The 21,262-nt window shown below is 43.7% G+C and overlaps 2 protein-coding genes across 7 annotated transcripts; one reads left to right on the top strand and one right to left on the bottom strand.

Moving 5' to 3' along the window:
* Positions 1 to 562: 562 nt before the first annotated feature.
* Positions 563 to 15,019, bottom strand: PRPF19 (pre-mRNA processing factor 19). The gene is made up of 16 exons (XM_082221083.1): positions 14,852 to 15,019; positions 9,146 to 9,295; positions 8,140 to 8,216; positions 7,609 to 7,750; positions 7,432 to 7,505; positions 7,279 to 7,341; positions 6,831 to 6,872; positions 6,593 to 6,667; positions 5,227 to 5,302; positions 4,694 to 4,803; positions 4,260 to 4,415; positions 3,851 to 3,920; positions 3,162 to 3,247; positions 1,563 to 1,733; positions 1,176 to 1,281; positions 563 to 1,024 (listed from the first exon to the last, which is right to left on the bottom strand). The coding sequence occupies exons 1-16, from the start codon at positions 14,868 to 14,870 to the stop codon at positions 927 to 929; spliced, it is 1,515 nt and encodes a 504-aa protein (XP_082077209.1). The 5' UTR covers positions 14,871 to 15,019; the 3' UTR covers positions 563 to 926.
* Positions 10,968 to 20,529, top strand: TMEM109 (transmembrane protein 109). Of its 6 annotated transcripts, none has more exons than XM_082221714.1 (5): positions 11,054 to 11,114; positions 16,040 to 16,474; positions 17,421 to 17,689; positions 18,299 to 18,401; positions 19,904 to 20,529. In XM_082221714.1, the coding sequence occupies exons 3-5, from the start codon at positions 17,453 to 17,455 to the stop codon at positions 20,284 to 20,286; spliced, it is 723 nt and encodes a 240-aa protein (XP_082077840.1). In that variant the 5' UTR covers positions 11,054 to 11,114; positions 16,040 to 16,474; positions 17,421 to 17,452; the 3' UTR covers positions 20,287 to 20,529. The 6 variants fall into 6 exon arrangements, with proteins under 6 accessions (XP_082077844.1, XP_082077840.1, XP_082077842.1 ...); XM_082221716.1 differs by having other exon boundaries at positions 11,070 to 11,114; positions 15,997 to 16,474; XM_082221717.1 differs by lacking the exon at positions 11,054 to 11,114 and adding an exon at positions 15,246 to 15,375.
* The last annotated feature ends 733 nt before the right edge of the window (positions 20,530 to 21,262 follow it).

Below are 21,262 nucleotides of genomic sequence, written 5' to 3'. Positions count from 1 at the left end.
CCTGAAGGGGAGTGAAAGGCAGGATATCAAATCCAAACTCTTCTTCTTCTTCTCTTCTTACTCCCAAGAAGTTGAATTGTATTGCAGCGCAGCCCTAAATTATTCCCCACTGTGTGGATTACTTACATAGAGAAAAGCTTATTGGTGACAACCAAAGATATAACATAACTGGTCCACAGAACTGCTTGCAATAAAAGCGGGTCCAACCTCCAGTGTCCTACAATTCTTGCCATTACCCTCCAGTTAGTTAAACATCAGGCGCTACAACAAGCTAGAAGTTCCCATCCAAACTGGGAGCTCATTAGCATAGCAAGGGGAATGTCTGTCCCACTTTCAGATTTTGGTCTGTCAGTATATATTCTCATCCCTTTAAAGTTTAATTTCTTGTGCATAAAGGGGAAAGTGAGAGCCTGATATTTCATTCCACTGTGTCTCATAAGTTTCTAGTGATATGAAAGTACCTAGTGAGGCTGAAATGTTTTTATGCTTGAGTGTGTGAGAGAGAGAGGTACAGCTTCCCCGTGCATTTGCTTATTGAGACACTTAAATGGTTATAGTTTAATATTCTTTTTTAATGAAACTAGAGAGTTGCATACAAAAAACCTGAACATCTCCCCATCCCTTTCCTCAGCCTTAATTCCTGCCACCAACCCTCATTTGATGGTCAACACTGGATGGGTTTGGCTCAATATTGTTACAATCACAGCACAGACAAAGCTGAAGGAACAGAGGAAAACAAATCCATTTAGTACTGGGCTCAACTTTCCATTCTACAAGTAGCCTGAACCAAGATAAAAAGCTATGATGCACCCTATTTCCCCCCATATCCCTCCCACCCTCCACCCATGTGCCCCATGGTTGCCCCGATTATCTCAACACTACAGTGAAGAATAGGCTCTGCTCTCATCACATCCTGGTAGGAGAAACTACACACTGTAGAATTTCAGGCTTCTGTCCATGCCTGTCGAAGCAAGGAACTTAGCATGATGCCCAAAGGCCACTCCTGTGGTCAGGCCGCTATGCTCTGTAGGAAAGGAAACAAAGACAGTTGAGTGAGAAATTATTTCATTGTTTTGTCACCTCACACACCACAAACAGTGATACCGGCCAATAGTACAAATGTCTGAATATAAAGCCCCTCAAGAATGGCACAAAAGACCCAGAACCTCCCTTACCTGTGAAGTGGAGAACCTCCGTCCATTGCTTACAAATGTAGACTTGGACATCAGTGCCTCCTAGGGCCAAATAGGTGCCACTCTGGTCAAATATGAGGGACTTCACCTAAAGAGGAAAATTGTATTTGAGATGAACACATCCACTTCAGAAGTAGCTGGGCCCAGTCCTCTCAGGCTGGGACAGTAGCAACCTCTTTCCATTTAAAGGAGGAGCGCCAAACTAGAGGAAGCAGCTGTGCAAGGTTCAGAGAGCTGCCAAAAGTGTAGAGAAAATGGTTGCACTGGGCTTTAAAATGATGGGGAGGAACCTGAGAAAATTCCAAGTGCTGTCAAGAAAAGAAAGGGAAGGAATACAGGCCTACTAGAGCAAGAGAGGGTCACACAAACCTCAAAGTTGTTGTCCAGTTGCAGGGTCTTAAAGTTCTTCAGTTTGCGCAGATCCCAGAGTTTGACAGAGGAGTCGTCAGCAGCAGTGGCCAGGTAGTACCCATTCTCAGAGAAGGCAATGCTAGTAATAGGGCCAGAGTGTCCTGGGAAGTTTGCAACGTTGGTCCGTTCCTGAGAAAAACAAGTCCGTATGTGTTAGAGACAGGTTAGGCCTGATCCTATCTTCCCAAAGGATGCAAAGCTTCTACACCTTCCCTGCCTGCACAGTGAATAAGAGAGTGAGTTTATCCTCCCTCTGACATACTTTCTGCATGGCATTTTGAGTCTGGCTCCTCTTTGGAAGTGATAGCAACTTTCAGGTAGACAGGTAATTAAAACTGGTCTTTCGGTAAAGGTAAAGGGACCCCTGACCATTAGGTCCAGTCATGACCGACTCTGGGGTTGTGGTGTTCATCTCGCTTTATTGGCCAAGGGAGCCGGCATACAGCTTCTGGGTCATGTGGCCAGCATGACTAAGCCGCTTCTGGCGAACCAGAGCAGCGCACGGAAACGCCGTTTACCTCCTCGCCGGAGCGGTACCTATTTATCTACTTGCACTTTGATGTGCTTTCGAAATGCTAGGTTGGCAGGGCGCTCAGCCTGTCAAGGGGATTCGAACCGCCGACCTTCTGATCAGCAAGTCCTAGGCTCTGTGGTTTAACCCACAGCGTGGGCCCCAAAACAGGTTAAGAGTCACTGAAAGAAAAGATGAAGTGCTTCCAAAGAGTTTTCAGTGGCAAATGAATCTTTTGATGTTGGAGAACTTGCAGTAGGGGCCCTAGAAGACTCCTGCTGAAATTGTATAGAAAATTTAAGCATGTTAATAAGCACCACTTTCTCATGACATCCATGTGAGATGTCTCTAACTCAGTGGTTCTCAACTGGTGGTCTGTGGACCCCAGAGGGTTTGCATAACCCACTCAGGCGGTCTGTGGCACCATTCACTTAACAAAAACTACAGGAGATATCTAGAAGATAGTAGTAGAATTTTTGGCTATTCTAAATCTAGTTCCAGCTCTAGAATGGGCAGTAGTAGCACCTCTTGAGTATTCCTTGCTCATATTAGTACCATTATAATCAATGTCTATCAATTACTTTCTAAACCACTGTCTCAAGGCAATTTATACATAATATAATCAAAAGCAGTTAAAACAACAAAAACAACATATACATTTAAAACAAGACTAAAACCCTAACAAGTAGACATTCCTGGCAAATACCCATTTATCCACCTGGGAAAGCGTGTTGGAACACAAATGTCTTCCATTTTCCCCAAAAAGTGCAGATAGCGTGTGGCTGTCATATCTCAACAGGATTGCTCTTCCACAGAACTGGGACAGTCATGTCAAAAGCCCTGTTCTGAGTTATTGCAGAGCAGGCTTTTGAGATCTCATAAGACTGTGCAAGCCTAGCTTTTATGCAATTTCTCATTCAACAATATGGACAAGGAGTCAGCATTTATAAAGCACTTTGGAATATTCTATATGTGTCACATAACATCATCAGCTATCCTTAAGGTAGATATCATGAAGAAGCTCAATATTCCAAGCCTTTTCTCACCTTCAAGTCCCAGATCTTAATCTGAGAGTCCATTGTTCCTGTCCCAAAAATAAGCCCATCAGGATGAAACTGGGCACAGGTCAGCGCTGCAGAGAAAGGAGATAGTGAATCATCACAAAGCTGAGAGTAAGCCATTCCTATAGGGAAATGAAGTCCCTACCCAGCCTTCTTCCACCCATGTATCAAAACATGAGCTGTGCTTGGGAATGACGCTAATCTATAGTTCAGCTTTATGAGAATGAGCCTAGCCCTCTGCACAAGGCTCATCGAAAGTCTCCCTTCTTCCCCAGTGCAATCATAAGTAGATTAGAAGCTGCCACTTCTGGTTTAGATTAACCACAGTTTAGAGTTTGTGCAACATGCTAAACTGTGATTAACCTTAAATAAACTCAGTTGAAATAAGCAAATAAACTATTACTTGATATTAACTTGTTTCCATTAACCACAGTCGTGACAACTCGGTTTGTCCAGGTTCAGCCAACACTGCAAGCTGTGGTTACACAAAAACCAGAAGCAGCGGTTTTTGGATTCCTCCTTGAGGCTGTACTGGAAGGGGAGTGAACAAGGCTGGAGGAAAGCTATGCTTGAACTATGGTTTAACATTATGGCGAAACAAAACCACACTAAACATGCAGACTCTCCCCTCACCCAAGCAAGTTTCACCAAAATACCAAATGAAGAGCCCCTACCACAGCCAGAAGTTTCATCTGTGACCTTGGTGAGAACACGGCCGGTCTGGATGTCGGAGAAAGCCCAATACTGAAAGAGAGGAAAGGTGGAGGGTTTGTATATGGCAAAATGTCTCTTCTGGAAAGCTTGCTTTGACTAATCTTTACTGTTTTATGTTTTGGATTTTTAAAAAAAATGTCAATGTTTGTACCTTTTCATTGTGAACTAGATTGTTTTATTAATTGTTATCTCTAAAGTGTGAACCACTTTGGAAGAATTGTTATGTTAAAAAATGAGATAGAAATGTTTAAAATAAAGCTAATAAGCAAATAAGCAAGTGCAGCTTCACATTTTGCAGATGTCATTTTAGCATGAAGAGCTTTACAGTTAACACAGTCTGGGCCTGACCACCTCTGGTTTCGATCTCACCTGGTCATCAGAGGAGCTCAGTAGGTAATCGCCTGTGGCATGGAGACTCAACCCTGTCACGGCACTCTCATGGGCACGCACAACCTGCACACATGAAACACTGGGGACTGACCAGATCCGGATAGTAGCATCTGGCGAAGCCGAGAACACCAGTTCCTGCAGGGGAGAGCAAATAAAGCCCGAAGAGTTAGGCTGAAACAAGAGCTTTGTTTACTGAATTCAGAACAGTTGTGTCCTTAATCATCAGCTCAAGGGACGACCTATGGAGTGCATTCTCTATCTATAAGGGGACCTCAAGGGAGATCATACAGTTGTTTCAGGCAACTGCAGAGGAAATTCAACAACACGCTAAAGTTATATTAAATATTTTAATAAATATAAATAATGGGCATGGGGTGGAGGGAATGGAGCAGGCAACAAAAGACAGTCTTTACCTGGGAAGGATGGAAGACTACACTGGTGACCTTCTTGGTGTGACCTTTCAGTGTCGCCAGGATCTGCTCTGAGGTCTTGTCAAAGACAACAACATTCTTATCAGCTCCACCTGGAAAACAAAAAGACCACAAAGGCCCAGTGAAGGAGAGCGCCCTACACTCCTTCAGCACATCTTGTATTGGGACTCATGCATTGCAAAAACAAAATTCATAGAAAAATGAGTATTTTAGGGAGAAATGCATTGGAAAGCATACAGAAATGAGTACTTTACAGGACAAATGTATATAATATCTGAAATGTTTTTGTAGTTTCATTTTAATCTACAAAACCCCAGACAGGATAGACCCAAGATCAACCACAAGCAAAAGTAACCCGGAATGAAAATAGGTTGATCTGCCCATACCTACATGCAAACCCAAGCATGAAACCAAAGGAGAAGAAGTGGCTTTTGAAGAGAGCAAAGGACCCCATTGGCTCAAACTGTCCTAACACTTTACTCAGGAAAGGAACTGAAACAGAAGTCTTAACATACCTGTGAGGATCTTGTTGGTGTCAGAAGGACACAAGTCGAGAGCAAGGATGCCAGGAATACTGGCACTGTGTAGTCCCTGTGCAAAAGCAACATTGTTGACATTAACGTTTCAGTGCAAAGGATGAGAGAGGGCCTACTGCTTCATCTCAACAAGAGTCAAGCAAAACGACTCATCTTATACAAGAGGAGTGTCTGCAAACACTTGGCTTGATCCCAAACTTTTCCCAATTTGTATCCCTGATAGAACAGTCTTTCCTCGTGATTTGACAGGAATCTGCAGACTCGGCTCCAAGCCCACAGCAACAGTAATGAAAGAACGGTGGTGATCCTGGTATTAATAATTACTTCCTTGTGCAATCAAATGGTAAATGAGCTTGAAGTTGTTCCAGAATCAAGCGAGAAGCTGGTAGCAAAGAGCAACACCAGTTTGGTCTCGGCCGCAAAAGCAGCAAGTATTGTTAATTTGGAAAGGCTGGAGGAGGCAACAGAGGTCCAAGAACTCAGAGCCTTCACACTCCAGGCCAGCATGTTGCAAAATACAGTGGTGCCTCGCAAGACGAAATTAATCCGTTCCGCGAGTCTCTTCGTCTAGCGGTTTTTTCGTCTTGCGAAGCAACCCTATTAGCGGATTAGCGGCTATTAAAGGCTTAGCGGCTATTAAAGGATTAGCGGATTAGCGGCTAAAAGGCTATTAGCGGCTTAGAAAAAGAGGGGGGAAAGCGGGAAAAAATCAGAACACTCGCAAGACGTTTTTGTCTTGCAAAGCAAGCCCATAGGGAAAATCGTCTTGCGAAGCAGCTCAAAAACGGAAAATCCTTTTGTCTAGCGGGTTTTCTGTCTTGCGAGGCATTCGTCTTGCGGGGCACCACTGTATGGTTAAACTTCCAGAGGACAAGGAAAACCTCCAGTCCAAGCCTGGCATATAAGAGATCAGGTGTGAGGCAGGCAGAGATGCAGCTTCCAATTCACAATAGAGAGCCTTAAAGTGTACTCCTAATTGTTCATTGGCAAAGAAGGGTTGCTGTCATCATGTATCAGATGGTAGGTGGTGACAGCATGCCCTCCAGCATTGGGTGACCCCTACAGAAAGCAGATTTCAAGTCAGCACCGGTCAGTGGTGATTTCAAGTCTTGCTTGTCACCTGACACCAGGTGATTGACAGGTGAGTGGAATCCTGCCCATCTGTCAAAGTAGCCTGTCATGGTTCTCTACCCCTGGCTTAGATCAATGGATAGCTAGTGCAGAGTAGTTCAGATGGAGAGAGGATGCTCAACAGTATTTTTGGTAAAACCTAGGAAGTGTTCGGCTTAAATGAGATGATTCCTTCATGGTAGCCTTCCCAATAAATTATGATCACCATACTCACCACATGTGAAGCCACCTGCCGGTACCTGCTGAGTTCTTCCGGCTTCACCAGCTCCTCCGGCACGGTCTTCCCTCTCTGCCAAAAAGACAACATAGAACTAAACTCCTTGTAACAGGAGCATCCTAGCACAGGGAGTTGCACCTTTGCAGCAATCATGAGAACAAACATACTGCAAGCACCCCTGGATAACTCAGTGCTTCCCCGCCTGTAGAGCAAACATTGAGATAGGGGCACTCACCTTTTTACGCTCCGTGGTCAGCACCGTGGCTTTGTCTTGAAGCTGCAAAACAGAACAGCATTAGGAGAAACCAGCTTCAAGCATGGTATGCTAGCACATCAATAAGCAGGGGACAATGCTGCTGACCCACTCTACTTTTTGCCTGTTGCTGCTGGGGAATGGCCCCAGGACAGAGATGAGGCTATTGCATCTGTCTGCCCACCCTTTTCTGCTTGCTCTGCCAGCCAGGGTGCTATCAGTGATTCCTGAAAAGCAGGAGAGCGGAAGAAGCTGCAACTGATTGACCTGTCAGACACTGCAGCCGTAATGTAGAAAGGGAAGGCACAACAGTGTGAAAGTGGCATGTTCCTACAGACAAAGCCAGCTATAGAGCTCAGATTGGAAGATCATAACTGTATAGCTATAGCATGATCTGGATGGCAAATAGCAAGCCAGGGATATTTCTTACCTTCTGGATAATCTCTGGGGTCATTCCAGCCAGCTCTCCTAAGTCCATTGGTTCACCAGCACCCTGCAGGAAGACAATGAAGAGCATGATTAGCCCAGAGAAGAAAGACAGAGCACAAAGAGAATTATTGACTGATGCATGTGTGTGACTTACCACAGCGTTGGGTTGTGAAGAAGGTACAGCCTGGGGAACGATGAGGCCAGCCTGGGGTTTCAGAGTTGCCAAAGCTGGGAAGAGAGAGAGAAAAGGTGGTTTGGCAGGTTAAAGCTGGCACTGTGGACTGCTTCCCTGGACATCACCCAAAGAACATATCATCTTCTGAGTCTTTACCTTCTCTCGCAGCAGTGACCTCTTTGGTGAGACGGGCAATGACACGGCAGGCAGCATCATGCTGGTATAGTGCATGGGACAATTCCTGACGTGTAGTTTGCAGCTGCTGGCGTAGCGTGAAACTGTGCAGCATGACAGCATCCTAAGGAAGCACATCAGCATAGTAACTGATCTTTACAGAACAACAAACCCCTGTGTTGCAAACTTAACACAACAAACAACACAAACAACACAAAGACCAGTATACCAGATAGCACTGTAATTCTTATTGCATAATATACATGATTTAGTACAACAAAAACAAAATGTGTATACTTGTAAACTCTCTGATACATTTGAAAACAAATGAACACAGGTCTGTCAATCTTTGAAAGTCCGTAGAAGTATAATAAGTCTATGGTTGAAACAAAGTAATAGCTGCTATCCTGTGGGCTAAGCGGTAAAAGTTTTTAGGCGTTTATGGTTTCCAGTTCCATCATCTCAGCAAGCAGAGGAGGAGCCCCCCAATATATATATTTTAAAGATACTTACCCATTCATCTTGAAGTGCCTTTAGAATGGCTGGAATGCTAGTAGCAGATGGTGGCTTTGGCCGAATTGGGTGGGCAACTGGGGATTACAAAGGAACAAGAAAGAATTACTTCTAGAAAGAGCCGTCCATTATTATCCTTACAAACCTGCCTTACACGCCTTTAAAATCAAGGCTGCTTGGAAGAATGTTTCAAAAGGCACATGCCTTTTGCAAGCTTTTTTAACTGCTGCAATTCAACAACCACCTATTTGCCTTTATCCATTGCTTATGACATCCATGCATTGAGAAGTCAAAAATGTGAACTGTGGGGGGGAGCAAAAGGCCACAGGGATTGTGGGTCAGATGGAAGGAACCACAAGCAAGCTAAGGAGAAGAGCTGGGGTAGAGGGAGTTTTGCTGAAGCGGCAAGACAAGTGGGAGGACATAGATGCTGATGTTACTGAGGGGAGTATGCAGACTGCTCTTGGGTTAAAAGCAAAAGTGGGTAAGCTGTGGCCCTCTAGATGGTCCTACACTCCATCTTTCTCAACCAGCATGGCCAGTGATGGTAAGAGAAGTAGTCCAACAGCATTTGGAGGGTCACCAAATACTTTTGTTAGCAACCCTTCCTTTATCTAGACCCATTTATAAGCTCACCGGGCCCTGATGCGTTTGGAACAGTCATATTAGACAACAAAATAGCAAGGCAGAGAGATTATCCTTATCAATATTTGATTTAGCTTTTCCTGTTGTGCAATATGCTAGACTAGTACCTCATAATATCCTGGTTTCAGCATACCCTGGAACAAGGGTAACTAATGTTGTGCTCTTCAAGTATTGTCAGACTCTATACTCTCTGACCATTTGTTCAAGCACAACACCCTTTATCAGTCAGCAATCAGGTTTCAAGAATTCCCTGCCACCCAAGGTCTTAAAAGGAGAAGACTAAGATTGGCAACTCCACACTCAACTGTTTATCAAACACAAGGGAGACTCCAGTGCCTCTGACTCTTCTGTCCTTCCTCACCTTTTATATCTATGAGTTGCTCTTCAGACAGTGGCTGGTTGTTCACTGGATCAGTCCCATTCTCTGCAATATACTTTTCAATCAGCCTTCTCTCATAGACATGGTTTGAGACAGGAGACACACAGGGATGCTCAGGCACCTCATTTGAAACTGCAAGAAAAGGGACAATAGAAAGAATTGGCAAAAGTCATTCAACCATCCATGTTTCACAGCACTTTACGAAGTAGAGATACAGAATTAATAGTGGAAATGAAGTATCCCAGCCCAATGGAATCTACAGTAAAAATGTTGTAGCACATCCTGTTTCTTTTTGATTATCTATACTTTTGTAAAACAAGAGCATAACAAGAGCATGAACTACAAAATTAATCAAGCTCCAGAATTACTAGTTTAGGCATTGTGTGAAGAACTGGCCCTGACAATGGAGGCTGGTTTGCAGGGAGAATGGAGCACTGCACCGGCAGCCTATGTTTGCCCTCAGCCCTCAGCCAGTGCTTCCCCCACCGACTATAGATAGATAGATAGATTCTTTATTGTCATTACACTAGTGCAACATTGCACAAGTGCAACGAAATTGGATGCCAACCCTTAAAAACAACAAAAGCAAAACAACAGCAACAACCAAACAAACCACCTTCCAACCACACCCACACCCACACCCATCAAACTCCCAGGTCTCACTATCGAGTTACAGCATTCAAAAAGGCCACAGCTCTTGGATAGAAACTGTTTTTCAGTCTATTTGTCCTAGACTTGATGTTTCTATACCTCCTGCCAGAAGGCAGTAGTGCAAACAGACTGTATCCCGGGTGAGATGGATCCTGCAGGATGTTGTTTGCTTTCCTAAGGCAACGGGAACCGTACAGTTCTTCCAAAGGTGGGAGAGGGTGACCAGGTGGGAGAGGGTGAGAGGGTGATATGCCTTCTTTCTTACATCCGGTCCAAGGAGGTGGCCCTTGTTGCCTCCTCCACTTTAGACTCCTGTGTTACCTTTGTAGAACTCGGCAGGGAGAATGGGGACAAAACTCTAATTGTTTGAGTCTGCTAGTCATTGCCTCTGGCTCCACCTACCCTTAGCCTCTGACTTCTTGCTCTGCCCTACCAAACTCAATGGGCATCAGCCACCACTGAACTCCTGAAAGGCACAACTTCCAGTATGTACTCATGTGCAACTTATTCTTCCTTGCCTAAGCTGATCTGAGCCATAACACAATGCACTAAACTACACAATCTTTCAATCAATTTGGGCTGTGCCCAAATCCTGCCACAGAAAAACACACATTCATGTGCTCTTTAAATTGAAGCATGTATAAGCTTTGAAGAAGATTGTGTTCCTACTACTTATTTAAGTTTAAAAAGGAAGACATTTAAGTTTCTTCTTCTGATTCTTCTTCTGTCCCAATAGTGATTTTTAAAAAAATCAAATGCAACTGTTTTAATATTTGTATTCCTTCATGTCATATTTGTAAATTGACACCAAAAGCAAAACCACAGAATCAAAAGACCTCAGGGTCCCTTTTCAACTCTACAATTAAATGATTCTAAGACTTCACAAAGCCTACCAACCAAAGATGCACAGTATGTCACATACTATGGGTTGCGTCAGGATCAAGTTAGCTGAACCCAAGTCCCACTGATTTCAGCAAGACCCAAGCTGAGCTAACTTGGTATGGAACCAACCCAATGTCTAACACACAATTGCTAGACATCAATGCACAATGGTCAAAGCTGAATTTTAGCCCTTCCACTTGTTAAATTTCAGTCATGGAAGCACATATATTAGAAAATCCTGCCAACTAGCAGCCTAATGCTGAAGGGTTACATTGGATGTCACAGATCTATTTGTTCCTGCCTCATGACATCACTGCACTGCCCATTTCCCCACCCCACAAGCAGCAGCCAATTATGTGGAGCAGGAGCAGGAGCAGGAAAATGTTACAACATGGATAGCAATTCCTGGACATTACCGGTGAGAACTCAACATAGGAATGTTTTTCATAAATTGACCATAATGTGAACCCATCCTCAGAGACCTGCTCCCTGCCTTGGAAGCATTTTTCTTCCTGACCTGGGAGGGCGGGGCCCTGAATGACTCCAGTTACAAAAGCTGAGGCTGCAGAACAGAATCCTCGGCTGCAGTATTGTTTAGAGGGGGTTGTTGCTGTTAATTTTTTGTACCTTTATTTTGTATCTTATGTAGAAATTGTTCGATTTTGTCGTATGTTGTGTTTATTGTTTATGTGGTGTTCGAAATTAGCCAGGCGCATCTTGCAGTTGGCTTTCGACCACTTGTGACCAAGTGAAGATGCTTGGGGGCTAGGATGGCGCCTGACATCTCCATCATCTGGGGATCACTGGATCTGGACTGTTTCCGCACCCGAATACCTCATCCTGTAGAATTCTATCAGTTATATTTTATCTGCACAATCACAATGAATTTCTGGAACCAAATTGCTTTGTCTGTGCAGCCTGAGCAGGAGCAGACATCATTAAAAAAAGAGAGGTCGGAATAGGGCAATATATATACGCTGTCCCTGGATCAAGTGACTTTTCTTCTTTAAGTTCTCAAAGCTCTTAACCTAGCTCAAGCTCAATGACAGATGTTTAACTGAGAATCAATCAGTCCATCATTTGAAAAATAAGACTTTAGAACCGTCTTGCCCAAAAATGGCAACTAGACATTTCATTTTGGCGACTGCAACCTTGGGTTAAGGAGCTATTTGGCACCTACCTTATATATCTTAATTTTTAACACTGTGTTTATGACTACTTTTGTTATGTTTCTAGTTATGTGTTTTTTGTTGTTGTAAGCTGCCTTGAGCATGGTTTTAACTTTGGGAAAGTGGCGTACAAATAAAAGATTAAAAGCTAATGGCCTGAATTCAGCTAACTGGCGTTCTAGCAGAAGCAAATGAACTAGCCTAATGGGGCTCTCCTCCCCACACACCCTGATGAGCAATGTGTAAATTCTAAACTGGATTACTGACTGGGGAAGGAATCAGCAGGTGATAGCTGTATCAATAAGAAAAAGGCAGAAATCATCTACATGTGCAATAAACTGCAAGTGTGTAAGAACCGTAAGTGTGTGCCACCCATTAATGCAGACTTTGAGAGAGTATTACTCCTTTGCCAAAAAAATTACTGTCTGCTGCTTCCCATCTTGACATCCTTCCGCAGGGCCTGCAAGACAGAGCTGTTCCACCAGGCCTTTGGCCAGGGCACAGCCTGACTCCCTCCCTCGGCAATCTTCGCAGAGCTCTGGCCCAATGGTTGCTAGTGGCTTGAATTAATTAATTTTTATAATGAATGATTTTAGAATGTTGTTTATGTTGTACTTTTGTACTGTTTTATTGTTGTTAGCCGCCCTGAGCCCGGCTTCGGCTGGGGAGGGCGGGATATAAATAAAATTTATTATTATTATTATTATTATCTAGTACTGTTTAGGTTATAATTTAGATTTTCCCATTGACAGTCAGAAAACCTGTCCATCTTAGCCAGGTCAAGCCTAAATAATTTTGGCCTAAAGTATAAAGAATCCAGATATATAGAAATAACTAAACCTAAAGAGCTGAGGGTAGAGGCCATTTGATAATCTTAACGATCATAAAAACAATGCTCTTTAATATTTGGCATGTGGTACCTGTGAAGCACAAAGTTAAAATTAGTTAACATTCAATTAGGATTGTCATAGTCTCTAAAGAGAATTAGTAAGAGATTCTGAATCTGATAGAATATGACTGAGAAAGTCTGAAGTCCTAGAGAGAGAAGTCATGCATTCAAATCACACCCACAGATTTTTTTCAATGCCTCGAGATGCAGAATTCCAAGTACACCCACATATCTGAATGCACAATTACAGGTGCATTAAAACAGCCTAAAGAGTAATTAAAAGCAAAATCTTAAATACACTTCACTCGGCAAGTCTGTTTTCTAGATACATTGAGCAGGAGGTGATCTACATATATACAAGATGTCTGTGCTACTCTGTTGTACCTGCTAATTCTGCAGAACTATACAAGTTTGTTAAAGATATATTCCATCTATAGCATAACCCAGGGAGGGGGAAATAGCACACCACCAAGAGTATTTTTAAAGTGCTAACCAGAAGTGTGCAAACACCTCTTTATAATAATGTATTTCCTGCACTAAAAATAACTCAAATAAGGTTCTCTCATTACAGACTATGAAGTAATGGTAAACTAAATTTACATTCTGGTTTGATTAAGAAGGTTAATCAGAGGCTGGTGCCTGTTCAAAGAAATGCCTATACGATCAAAGACTATTTTGCTTATTGAATGTATAATAACCAAGTTTCACATTATAACTCAGCAGCTTTGGGCACCCCACTTATTCCCAGTTGCTTATCTGAAAAATAGGAACAGCTGCAGAGCTGCTCTGATATCATTATCAAATTCTGTAAAGCACTCCATCACCTTAATATGACATTAATTAATAACTTTAATTAATTACAAAGAATTACAAATATAAGAAAACTAAATGGCTAATAAATACAGTGCAACAACAGTGCCCATTGCCAAGCGAATCTTTTAAGTACCTGTCCATTATAACAACAGTGGCCCAAATTTTGCTATCTTTTTATTTATTTACAGATTACAGAATGCATTTTCGTATAAAATGTTGCAAAGCAGTATACAGCATAAAAGCATATGCTATCTTGTCTTCTGGCAGAGATCAGTCTATATGACCCAATGGGTCCATTCTCATCTCTGAGCTGACAGATCAGGGTAACCCATTGTTTTTGTTACCAGAAATGAAAGGCAAGGTCATAAGAATGTTATTTACCCTATTTTTTGCTCTATAAGACTCACTTTTTCCCTCCTAAAAAGTAAGAGGAAATGTGTGTGCGTCTTATGGAGCGAATGCAGGCTGTGCAGCTATCCCAGAAGCCAGAACAGCAAGAGGGATTGCTGCTTTCACTGCGTAGCGATCCCTCTTGCTGTTCTGGCTTCTGAGATTCAGAATATTTTTTTTTCTTGTTTTCCTCCTCCAAAAACTAGGTGCGTCTTGTGGTCTGGTGCGTCTTATAGAGCGAAAAATACGGTACCTGCCATTCCAACATCTTTGGACCCTCAGAAAGACAATTAAGATTAATCTTAAAAGATCCAACCCAGAGTTTTGTGCTTCAAGATTGAGGCTCAAATGTTGAGGCTGCAAAACTAAACATACTTACTAAAGATTTAGCTACTTCAGGTATGCTGAGACTTACTCCTGAATGAACATGCATAAAACCAAGCTGGAAAATGTCACAAACACCATCCCTAAGAGACAGAACTGCAAAGCAGGAAGCCCCCCCCCCCTTGTTGGAACCTCATCTCTTCTATAAACTCGTCAGGCAGTCTTGGGGAAACCACACACTCTCAGCCTCAGCATCTCCACCGGGGACCAGAAAAGCACTGTTGCTGAATTGTACTACTGGGTTATTTTAAAGGTCTGGGGCAAGTAGATTGGGCATGGGGAGCTCTGTGGACACAGGAGAGAGCCATGCAACCGCCCACAGCAATGTATCATACACATCCTCATGACCAGCATTACTGTGGTTGGAACCCTCAAATTCCCCCCCCCTTTCCCTTTCCCCACCAACTGTAGACCACTGGCTGCTCCCTCCCCTTCCCCGCTGCCCCCTCATGCTGTGAGGAGCCGGAAGGCCGAAAGGGGCACGAGAAAAGGCGAAGGCGAGTCACTCACTGGAGCATATGAGGGACATGGCGAGCGCCTCTTCGGTCTCTGCCTCACGGCCACTTCCGGGCCACGAGATCGAGGAGGAGGATTCTACTTCCGGTGGCCGGGGCCAGCTTCTTTAAACTGTACCGCGCGCCAGACGCCAGCGCGCGGGAGACTCCAGCAGCCGGCCGGAAGCGGAATCTTCTTCTTCTTCCTCCCGCCCCCGCACTTCCGGAAGGAAGGAAAGCCAAGGAATCGCTGCGAGGCCAAACGGACCAGGAAAGGCAACCACCTTCCGGATCCGGAGGGCTCCAGCGGTGCCGATCAACAACTACAACTCCCGGCATGCATTGGGACCGAGGAGAAGCCGCGTTCGGCTGTGCGCGTGCCAATCCGTATTTGGAAGCCTTTCCGCTCTTGCTCCGCGCCCCTCTTTCTCGCGGCAAAATTCAAGAGAACAATGGAGAGCTAAAGAATTGGAATGCATCCATCGGGTTGCAGTAGCAGATGGAGCAGCAGCTGCTGCTGCTCCTTCTAGCTCTTATTTCGTAGGTATTTGTTTTTAAAGTACTGTACATTGGGAAGTGCAAGGGTGTTCGCACGCCAGGGCAGCGGGGCACAAAGACACCTGCCTGAACGCTGTCCAGGAGAGCAGAAGTGGTTCTTCCTGTCCTCTGCAGTTTAACGAGGTTATTACAGTGGTACCTCAGGTTAAGTACTTAATTCGTTCCGGAGGTCCGTTCTGAACCTGAAACTGTTCTTAACCTGAAGCACCACTTTAGCTAATGGGGCCTCCTGCTGCTGCCGCGCCGCTGGAGCACGATTTCTGTTCTCATCCTGAAGCAAAGTACTTAACCCGAGGTAATATTTCTGGGTTAGCGGAGTCTGTAACCTGAAGCGTATGTAACCTGAGGTACCACTGTAGTGCTATCCGATACGCGTTTGGTAAGGAGAATGTTTTGCTGAAAATCCAGCCCAGTCTCAACTCCATCTCTGCCCTGTGATGTTAATACACCACAGGAGCGTCGTAAATCCTTTTCTTAAGCGTGCAGAAAACGCTCAAAAGTCAGATCATAGGTTTCGCGTGATATAAACTCCCCAAGTTAGAGGGGAGCCGCTCTCTTTGCTATTTCTTCTTGTTAATTAAAGCTACATGCGCTGCAATATAGGTTCCCTCCTGACTTCGTAAAAAGATCTCCCCTTCTATCCCAGGGAAGAGAAGCGGCAGCAGAAATGCCTTAAGGAGCCTTGAAGTTTCATATCGAGATAAGAACCTAGATATCTTCCATAATTAGGAGCCTGAAGGCGGCACCACTCACCGAATGACAATGTAAAATCCCAGTAACGACCCTCGAGCCTAATTGTGATTGGATCCGACGCACTATTTGCGGCGGGAAGCAGACAGCAAAGTCTATCTGTCGCTATAATTGGAAGCGCGTGGTTGCTTTAACTGGTGTGAAAGTCGCTGTAAAGAAGAACTGCAATACCCGGCATGCTCCTGGATAGAGCGTGGCGCCCCTTGCTCGTTCCTTTTGGACTGCATTTCCCAGAGTGCAACGGGGATTGGAGCTATATCTGAATGGAAAGACAGTGGGGGGGGCGATAAAGCTGCTCGCTCCGGACTTCCCCTCTAGGCCAAGTACCCAGGTAAGCAGCCCCGTCTCTGCTTTTTCTCCTCGGCGGCGGCCAATCAGCAGCCCCCGTTCGGCGCGTGCGCCCTCCTGCTCAGGTCGGCGCTGCTGGTGGGAATCTTAGCGCGAATCTCTCGGGAGCAGCCAGGAGAAGGAGCTCCCTCGTGCCATTAACGACTTCAAGGCAGGAGCAGGCCATCCCCTGCGCTTCTGTAAATAGGTGCAGGGGGAGAGACTAAGTCAGGCTAAGGAGGGGCTTCAGAAAATGGGAAGAAAAACAGGGGAGGGGGAATTGTGTGTGGGAGGCGGAGTAAGAGAAACGGGAGGGGGATGTGGGGTCGTGGCCCTTTATTTAGACTTTTCACCCAGTGACTTGAGACCAAGTCAGTCCTGCACCCGCAAGAGAGAGTCTCGCCTTCCTCTTTGTAGACCCCCTGCGTCCTTCTGTGTATAGGTTGCCAGAAAAATACTGCAGAGCAGACAGGAGTACGATGGTCTTCAGCGTTCATTAGAGAGCTGCTTGATCTGCCTATTAGCCTGGGGCTAATGGGAGCTGGAGCTCAACTTAATCTAGAGAGCCATAGGTTCCCAACCCCTGGCTTAGTGTTTGTACAGAGGGTGTGTGCTTCATCCAGTTACATCTATTGTTCAACACAGTTTGTCTTGTTGCATGCAAAATGTACTTAGTACAGGTCATCCTCTTGCATGAAGTTCGACTTTTTGTTTGTACTGTATGCAGAATCCATTTTGCTTGCATTTGACTCTGGCATGGGAACTAATGGTTTCATCTAGTTTAGTAGTCTGCTCTGCTCACCTTCCTACTTAATTTCACTTTATGTAGTGGGTGTTGTAGTGAGAAGAGGTGGCATATATTTGCATGGCTAAAATGTCATCCTTGTCACTCCTTAGATTGCTTGCAGTACCAGATAAACATGACTTTAGGGATCTCTCCTATTTTGCAGAGAAGTTGGTTGCAAAGACAACAGCAGGAGTCATGACTCGATGGGGCCTCTCATTACGGAGCTGCTTCCAGCCCCTGCCAAAACCAATCTTGGCCGTAGTAGCACTGCTTGTGCTCACTCACATAGGAATAACCGATGCCCAGCAGTACCGGAATGAGCCAAAGCGAGCAAAGTATGCCGAACCGGACTTTCTGTCCCAAGTGAGTCGTGCCATGAGCGAGACAATGGAGGATTTGATTGGACGAGAGAACTTTAGAATATTGAATGAGGTAAGAAAGAAGTTCATGTGAACTGCCCCTATACCTGGGAGTATAGGGTGGTATATAAATTCAGTAAAATGATGATGATGATATTTAGTGGTTTTCATGTATCTGTGGCAAGTCGCTAACTGGTGGACAAATAAGCTAAATGTTCAGGGGGGAAAGCACAGTGAACAGGTCTTTCTGGATTGAACCACTTTAGAATTCAGTTGGGGATTACATAATTGAACACTTTGCTATGTGGTGGTGATGGGGAAACCAGTCAGAGTTTTGCCTTGACATGCTAGTTTACTTTGTGTTGGGATTTTAAACAAGAGGGAACATTTCCAGCATACATTCCTTTAGCTTTGTTCAGAGTTGGTATGAGTCCAAGGAGAGTTGTACCATCTGCTTTTTCTAGATGATTAAATTAAATCTATGACAAAACTGATTTTGACCAGTTTTATGTCATCTTGTTGCTCTTTTCCCACTCATTTCATCAGCTGAGGGAGCTATCCATCGCTACATTTCGTTACCCAAGCAGATGGGTTCTGACAAAAGGGACAGCCCTTTTGAATTCTGACAGCTGGTAATGGAGTGAATAGAAAACACTCAAGTGTGCATCTTCTCTTCTTGCAGAATATTTCTTCCCTGGTCTGGATGGTGTCCTCTGGGATCTCTTCAGCACTATTTGTTGTGGCTCAAATTACAGGGCAGCTCCTTACTTCCTTTGGAATAGCTGGTAAGTGACCAGGAGATAGGTTGGATGGAAAGACAGGGTAGTGGTGTTCAACTAAATTTTACTTAGAGCAGACCCATTGAAATTGATTAACATAATTTAGCCATGTTTGTTCATTTCAGTGGGTTTACTCTGTGACAAACATAGCTGAATACCACCCCAGGAGTCCAAAAGATGTCGCATATTCAGTCCCCCTTTCTTACTTATTTGTCTTTAAAGCATGAGCAACCTAGGCTACAGCCCTACTCAACTCAGTAGGACTGTCTTCCAAGCAAATAAAGCATAGGTTTGTGATGTTAAACTTATGTCAGTGGTGGTGGTGGGATGGAGCAGGGTTGGGATTGGCATATAGGAATACGATTGAACCCATACTGGTTCCTAATTTATTATTGTTCTTATTGTTATTTTGGCTCAGAGATGCAGCATGAGTCATGTTTGCCCAAGAGGTGTTTGCATTTCTCAGACATACACTTCCTGCTTGTGAACTGGATGTGACTTTCCAAATGGTGTTTTTGATTGTGGCAGATAATGTTGTACAGATTTAAATCCCTCTAGGCATATCCAAGTCTTTAAGCATCCAGAAGTGGTTAATTAGATTCCAACCCCGTGTTTCGTCTGTGTGTATAAAATTGATTTTCAGGGTCAGTGGGTTAAAGCTTTCAAATTGAATCTGATCTTTTTAAAATGACAAAGGTGACAACACCACCAAAAGTGAAATGGATTTTGTAAAAAGTGTTCAGAAAATATTGTTCAAAAGCCGTTTATTATCTAATTTTAACGTATTTCAGGTAAATAGTTTCTTTTAAATTATTTTTATTCAGTTTCCAATACAAGATTTAAACATACATTTTCAATATTATCACAAATACATAGACTTCCTTCAGCTCATCCGTGAATCTTCCGTTTTCTAATCTTCTATCCACAATTCTAAATTTAACATTGCCTTTTATTTTAAATAAACCTATTCCCTTATTCCCTTTTTTACAGTGTTTCTAATATTATTTCTTCACAAAGCTTCCTGTAAACCCACAAACGTTATTTGCGTATCACAAATGCTTTTCATATAGTCAGTCCATAAATTTGCTCCAGTCCTTGGTAAACTTGTGATCTCATCGGTTTCAGATCCTTCCTGTTAGTTTATCTAATTCTGCGTAGTCCATTAATTTCTTTCTCCATTCTTCTATCGATGGTAATTCTTCCTGCTTCCATTTTTGGGCCAGTAGTATTCTTGCTGCTGATACTTATTATCAAACTTATTATGCAGACTTCTTCTTCTTCTTCTTCTTCTTCTTCTTCTTCTTCTTCTTCTTATTATTATTATTATTATTATTATTATTACTATTAGCAGCAGCATCTTAGGACTAGTAGTGGAGCCTTTACTGATGCATTGTGGGAGGGATGCTTCCTTCTGGAATGTAGTGGTGCCATAGTCATGAAATGGTGTAGTGCCACACTGGGTTGAACGATTTTATAAAACTTTTCCCTTTCTCTTTTTTGTGTTCCAGGGGAGCGTGCAACTCAGTTCCTGAAGCTAAACCCTGAACAGGTGCAGACAGCGCTGCTCTGGGGCCTGGCTGCTCTGCTTGGTTATTGGGTGTTGTCGCTGCTGTTGAGTGTGTTGGTCGCCATCTTGAGCCGCATCATGTGGGGCCTCAAGTTTGTCCTCTTTGGGGCCTGCTTTATGTTTATTGTCACCTCAGTGCCTGATCGCTCTGTGCAAACTATGCTTCTGTCAGGTTTACTTACACTGTATGTCCTGCTTGGTTGGCTGAGTGGGTCAAACCACTCCGGGGCCCGACTAGAAGCCGAAGTGCGCAGCTTGAAGTGTCAAGTGGCAGAGCTGCAGCGCAGGCAGAGGCGCTCTGCCAAGCACCTGGATGAAGAATGAAGTTCTGGGAAGCTTATTATCTCCATGTATCTTCAATAAGAGGCAACTGTTTTCTGCCTGTCTTCACTTACTCCCTGATTCCCTCCTAGACTGTTGATGCTCTCTTGTGAGTCTTTCACTCATAGCCAAGCAAGAACATGCAAATACTTAATGGAACTTCTGTACAGGAGAATAAGGATTCTGGGATACTATCTTACCAATTGTCACTCCAGTGACCTGTTAAAAGCTCTCTCCATCTCTTGACTTTCCTGTCGTGTGTTTTGTTTTGGGTTCTTTCATACCTCCTCCTTCTAGACTTCTACCTTTCATCTTCCTCTTGGATGATGAGCTTGCTGGTGAAGTGAGGGTGCTGTTCACTCAATTATTACTTTTAATACCAGTTTCTCTATAGTGCTGCATATCGGGATAGAAGAATGGGGTGTTGAAGAGATTGCTCTGAGAATCTCGGTCTCGTATGTTTCACTAGCATGCCAGTATGTATATCGGACAGTAAAGGCAAGTGCCTTCTTGAAAGCTAAAGCTGATTGTCATGATTGTGATGACAACAGAACAAACCACAATGTTGTGTTTGTGTGTGTGTGTGTATGCATGCATATGCTGGAAAAGCGTGTTTCATTTCCAGCTCCTTATAAGCCAAAGATACTCATGTAGAACCAATGGCAAGTAGCGTTCAGCTGCTTTGTTCTGGGCAGAAATAAGCCATAGACAAAAGTGAATGTTTGTAGCTCTTCCCTCCAGACAGAATTTGTACCTCTACCAAATGGAATCACAAGCCCAGACTCAAGTACTTTTTCTGCTTGTTTTGGCTTGGAGGCATAACTCACTCAATGGTATAAGCCACATATCTGTTACCAACATATATTTTTAAACTGCCAGTTTTTAAACAAATGGGGTATTTTTACACTTCTAAATAAAATCGTATTTAATCATTTTCTCTTTGGTTTTATTGTGCGTGTTTCCAGTCATCCTTTCATTT

The sequence above is a fragment of the Podarcis vaucheri genome, assembly GCF_965113315.1.
Source record: "Podarcis vaucheri genome assembly, chromosome: 1".
Classification (NCBI taxonomy): Eukaryota; Metazoa; Chordata; class Lepidosauria; order Squamata; family Lacertidae; genus Podarcis; species Podarcis vaucheri.
This window is presented reverse-complemented; position numbering and strand designations above follow the sequence as displayed.